Source organism: Egretta garzetta, unplaced genomic scaffold (assembly GCF_000687185.1).
Source record: "Egretta garzetta isolate BGI_Z169 unplaced genomic scaffold, ASM68718v1 scaffold297, whole genome shotgun sequence".
Taxonomy (NCBI): domain Eukaryota; kingdom Metazoa; phylum Chordata; class Aves; order Pelecaniformes; family Ardeidae; genus Egretta; species Egretta garzetta.
This window is the reverse complement of record NW_009260410.1, coordinates 93,067-97,761: the sequence shown is the minus strand read 5'-3', so window position 1 is coordinate 97,761 and position 4,695 is coordinate 93,067. Positions and strand designations below refer to the sequence as shown.

General features: G+C 44.0%; 1 protein-coding gene across 1 annotated transcript in view; it reads left to right on the top strand.

Annotated features, from left to right (window-relative positions):
• PLEKHM3 (pleckstrin homology domain containing M3) overlaps positions 1-4,695 on the top strand; it is a 75,210-nt gene that overhangs the window by 370 nt on the left and 70,145 nt on the right. Inside the window, exon 1 of the mRNA XM_009643545.2 lies at positions 1-423. This exon is cut by the window's left edge and continues 370 nt beyond it. Coding sequence (XP_009641840.1) covers positions 1-423 — 423 coding nt within the window. The remainder of the gene's footprint in view (positions 424-4,695) is intronic.

The following is a 4,695-nucleotide window of genomic DNA, read 5'->3' as shown; positions in this document are numbered from 1 at the left end:
GGAACGTTGCCTCCTTAGCCAAAAGTAGCCTCATCTGGGATCACTGCAAAAATGGCCTCTTGGAAACCAAAGCTCAGACAGCGTTCCCTGCCAAAGACCAGCGCATGGTGCAGAGGGGAACAGCTGCTGACAACCTTGCTTGGGCAGGGGAAGGGGAGACCGCAACTTTTAACATCTTCAATATCTGCCAGCGGAGGAGGGACAGGCCTCGCTCAGTGAACGACATCCTGGTGCAGAACGAGGAAGCCTCCACATTCAAGCCAGGACACAGCAGGTCACGCTCCGATATCAGTCATGTAAACTGGGGAGTGGTCTTCACAGGCACCTCCCTGCAGCAGCCACCTGTGCCTGGTCAGGACAATAACTGTGCTCTGCTCTCTTACCTGGCGTTAACCAAGGGAAAGGACATCCAAGGAAACACAGGTTTGTGCTGATGCTTTATTGTTTCTGTTGATATGAGGACTTTCACGTTTGTTTCTAAAATTTATCTTGAAAGAAAAGCTGCATGTTTAAAAAAAAAACACAACCCCCCAAAAACCCAACTGTGAAGTAGCTCTTAAGATGATAGAAATCAGCATGGCTCTGTTGTCTTTGATATAGCTCTGTCTGTTTGCCTGTCTAAGGATCAGTTTTTAAACCAATCTTGACTTCTGCTCCTTTTGTAGTTTGAAAAACTAGAATTGTTTTAACTTTTTGCTTCTGTTTTGTTCCATTTGACTCAGGAAAAAATAATTTATTTGTTATGTATTTCTGATCATCTCCTTACCTGATTATCCAAAACAAAAAAAACTTTGAATGCTAAAGCTATTGGGAGAATGGCAAATCCAAACAAAGGCAGTTTTCATAAAAGTTAAAAGAGCGACCATTAAAAAGAGGGCATACAAAGCTTTACTGTGAGGCCTGAGATCTCTGCTCTGTTTCTTTAAGAAATGCTGGCTATTCATTCCATAAACAATTAACAAAAACTCAAGCATGCAATTTGTGCTTGTCAATATTAAGGCATCTCTGCCAGATTTGTATGGGGTACAGGAAGTCTTGTTATCAGATTGAGGCAGATGTCTCCAGTGAGCCATACGAAGCAGTATTTCAGCGAGTGATACTTTTTCCTTTTCCTTTCTCAAGCACTGCACTTGGAAGAGGTTGTGCTCAGGGCTTCGGAAACGCTGAACCGGTGTCTCTATCTCCACAATTTATTTTGTAGATGCCAGGAGTGGTCTGGGCACTTATGGAAAAGAAAAGCAGTTAGTGCCACAAAGATTTTATAATCTAAACAAAGGCAGACCTTAACAAAGGAATTTAAAAATCAAAGGGTTATGAAAGCGTGCATGTGTGTGTATGGTGGAATGGCTCCAGTTATGAATAGGTAGCCTCTTTAAGGTTTAAAACAAGCCTTTTGGGTTGGGTTTTCCAGGTAAGTCAGCTAATTTGGAGCCTGAAAAGCAGGTGCCTAAGTGGTTGTGTTTGTGGATGTGTGCATATATAAACAAAAATATATGTAATATGTAGGTGTATGTATATATACACACACAAACCTGTAGGTTATTGTATTATATTGTGACTTAGTTGCTGTATCCCAAAGAAGGGTGCTCTTGGTTTACAGGGGCAAGTATACCTGCTGTTATTTTTGTTTAGGGAGATATATTGCTTCCTGGGGTCTCTGTTCTGTGGAAGGGATGCGGAACAGGAATGCACCCAGAAGCCTGGAGACAGAGTGCTCGGTCTCTGTGAGCTGTATCCTGGGCATCTCATGCGTTTAACTTGGCGTGTAACACCTTTATATTCCCCCAGAAACACCATTAAAATATAGCCATTAAAGGTCAATACGTGTCCCCGATAGTCCTTTAAGCTTAATCTTTTTGGTTCAATTTCCTTACGCAGCCGTCAGAAGAAGAAAGGGGTTCTGTTACTTCTACTGTTTATAATAAGAAATACGTAATCCATTCTGTATTCAAAGACTTGTTCATGCACTTAGTGAGAGTGATTTCAAGCTGCTGCTGGATCCCCAAGCTGCAAGAAGCAAGCCACCGATCCAGCTGGTGCTGAGCAGCATAGTCCGAGGCCAAACAGGTCTCCCTTCTGTCAGTCCAGGGCTTAGGCAACTGCAAGAGTACGTTGGGGTGCACCCTAATGCATTGCAGTTCTGTCTGTGGTGAAACAAATTACATTCTCCCCTCCCTTACACGCAAATGCAAGACAATGTGACGCAACTGTTCATAAAATGAAGCAAAATGAAAAAGGGAAACAATGATGTAGGTTTTTCTTCCTCTTCTGGCAAATGAAGAAATTTTATTAGGAACTGCAAGTGCTGGGACACAATTGCTTCCGAAGTCAGGGACTGTGTACTGCACTGTCCCCTCCTTCTGGGTGAGAGTCTCCGCACTTTAAGAAGCTGGGCTATCTGCAGTGTTGTCCTCCTTCGACCCTGGCTCTCACTTCAGCTGTTCCACTCCACTTTGCTTAGAGACAACAGACCCCAAGGAGATCCACCAACCCTCTGGAAGCCCTAAAAGGGCCTTGCTATATCCAGAGTTGACTCTATAGCGAGACTTCGAACCAGGGTGTAGAACAGCTTGACAGAAAACTTCCCATGATATAACCATGAGAGGAAAAGACAAGAAACGTACTCTGTACAGATGGATCTAACAGTGGGATTCCTTAAACTAGGTTGTGCCCAGGATTTAGTCATCTCATTGCAGTGTGTACCCAAGGCATGCTGCTTTAGCAGTAACAGTGGAGTTCAGTGGTGCTCTTGCCAGCCCCTCAGCAGGCACGTGTACTGCTTAAATGCAGTTAATGCAATGCAGTTTTTCTCCTTACAGAAAAAGCAAACAAACTGTGTTAGAGTGTGATATACTCTTTAGTGTTATGACTTCACGTTAAACATTTTGTAGTTGTGAATTATAACTGAAGACCTCTCATCTATAAAGTAGTTTTGTGGAGTATAGCAATATTAGTACTCTTAAGAAAGAAGAAATTGTCAGATTTCCATGAAAAAAACTCGTTTTTATACTATCTGCAATACTGCCAGGTATCTTATAGCCCATCCATTCTTTGATTTCTCTATGGTACCAGGAACGAGTCCCATTGCTGTGCTCAGTGCTGCCAGAAGTGTAGGTCTCTTCAGAATGGCTTTTTGTAGAAGAGATTCAGTATGATCAATCTGGGATCTCAGAGGTGAACTGAGAAAGGGAAGGAAATAGATTAGTAAGAGTGGCTGAAGAACTCCCAGTACTCACCTGTAGCCCCATAGCAGTCAGTACCTCTAGGGTGCTCAGCCCACACTTTTTCTATGGCTTTTTGCAAAGGTGTAAGGCCTTCGTCAGTGCTTGCTGTGCACGCTCCGGGAGCCTTTCTGCATGGGATGTTTGAAGGCAGTGGTACCTTCTTTGAGGAAGGAGAACTTCTGTGCTGTGAAAATGCACTCTTTTAACCTGTTTCCTTAACCTGTTCTGTTCAGCTGCCGTGCAGGTTTTAGAAGGTAGCCATGGTATTTCTTCCCTCTGTGTTTACAAGAGAGCTTGCCGTAGAGTTTGCTGCTACTGTGAGCTGAGCTGAAAAGAGAAAAGCAAAAGCAAGAAAGTAGATGTTGCAGGTATGTGTATCTGGGACTGGTAATTATTCTCCATGAGAGACTGAAAAATGTATTTTAAGGTTGGCTAAAAGCTGCTGCAGTGGTTGAAGGAGTCCTAGTGGCTGCAGCTGGTAGAGATACACCTTTCCAGGGCTTTAGTACAGATTAAATGAATACATATGAGATACTGAGAGCAACTTCAGCCACTCCTGTCAGTCCTCATTGCTGTAAAGGACTTCCTTCTGGAGCCTGCAGAGGTCTCCCAGTCCTCTGGGGTTGACCGAGTTGCTGCATAGATTACCTCTTCACAATTTTTTTTCCCTTATCTTCATAGTATATTTATTACTATGAGCTTATCTGTTCCTGCTGCTTGCTTTTTTATAATACAAATAAAATGAAACTGGATCCTTTCCATGTGCTGTGAAAGAAAAGGATCTGAGAAGCAGCTGTGCCTTTTGGGGCAGTATCTCCGTAGGCCTGCTGGCAGAACAGCTAGCGTACTAGGAGTGAGCACTGTTTGTGCTACGGAGCAGTGCCAGTGGACACAAGCGGTAAGCGGAGCTAGCAAAGACTGGGAAGTTGTAAGCAAATTCAAGGCAGGCTTTTGTATTTCTGGGCATGTGGCCTGGCAAACAAAGGGAGAATGCTGCTTCTGTAGTATCCAGTGAAAGCTTGCTTAGATCATTAAAACACAATGTGTGAGCAGTTGTCTTTGATAGTCATGTGGATGTTTTCATTCAAACACAGCCTCTCCCGAGAGTGTGGGTGCTATAGTACTTTTCCCAGGTAGCTGTTTTGTTTTCCTGCTGTGCCTGTGAGCCTGGGCAACTCCAGACCTGTCATTGCTCTGAGCACCTGCGTGCTGACAAACTGTTCTTTCTGCAGAAGGCTGATGCCTTGTGTCCCTCTCCAACAAGCAGCTATGGAGGTACTCAGCCAGCCCCATTGATTGTGGGTGTTTGCAGGACTGTGGCATGGCAAAATAGACGTACCAGAGAAAGGCGACTGCCTTAAAACTGTCCAAGAGGCCTGAATTCTACTGTGTGTGATCAAGGTCAGGATTTCACCTCCTCTTTTCAACTGACTGATTTAAAAAAATACCTTCCTCCCCCCCCCCCCTCCCA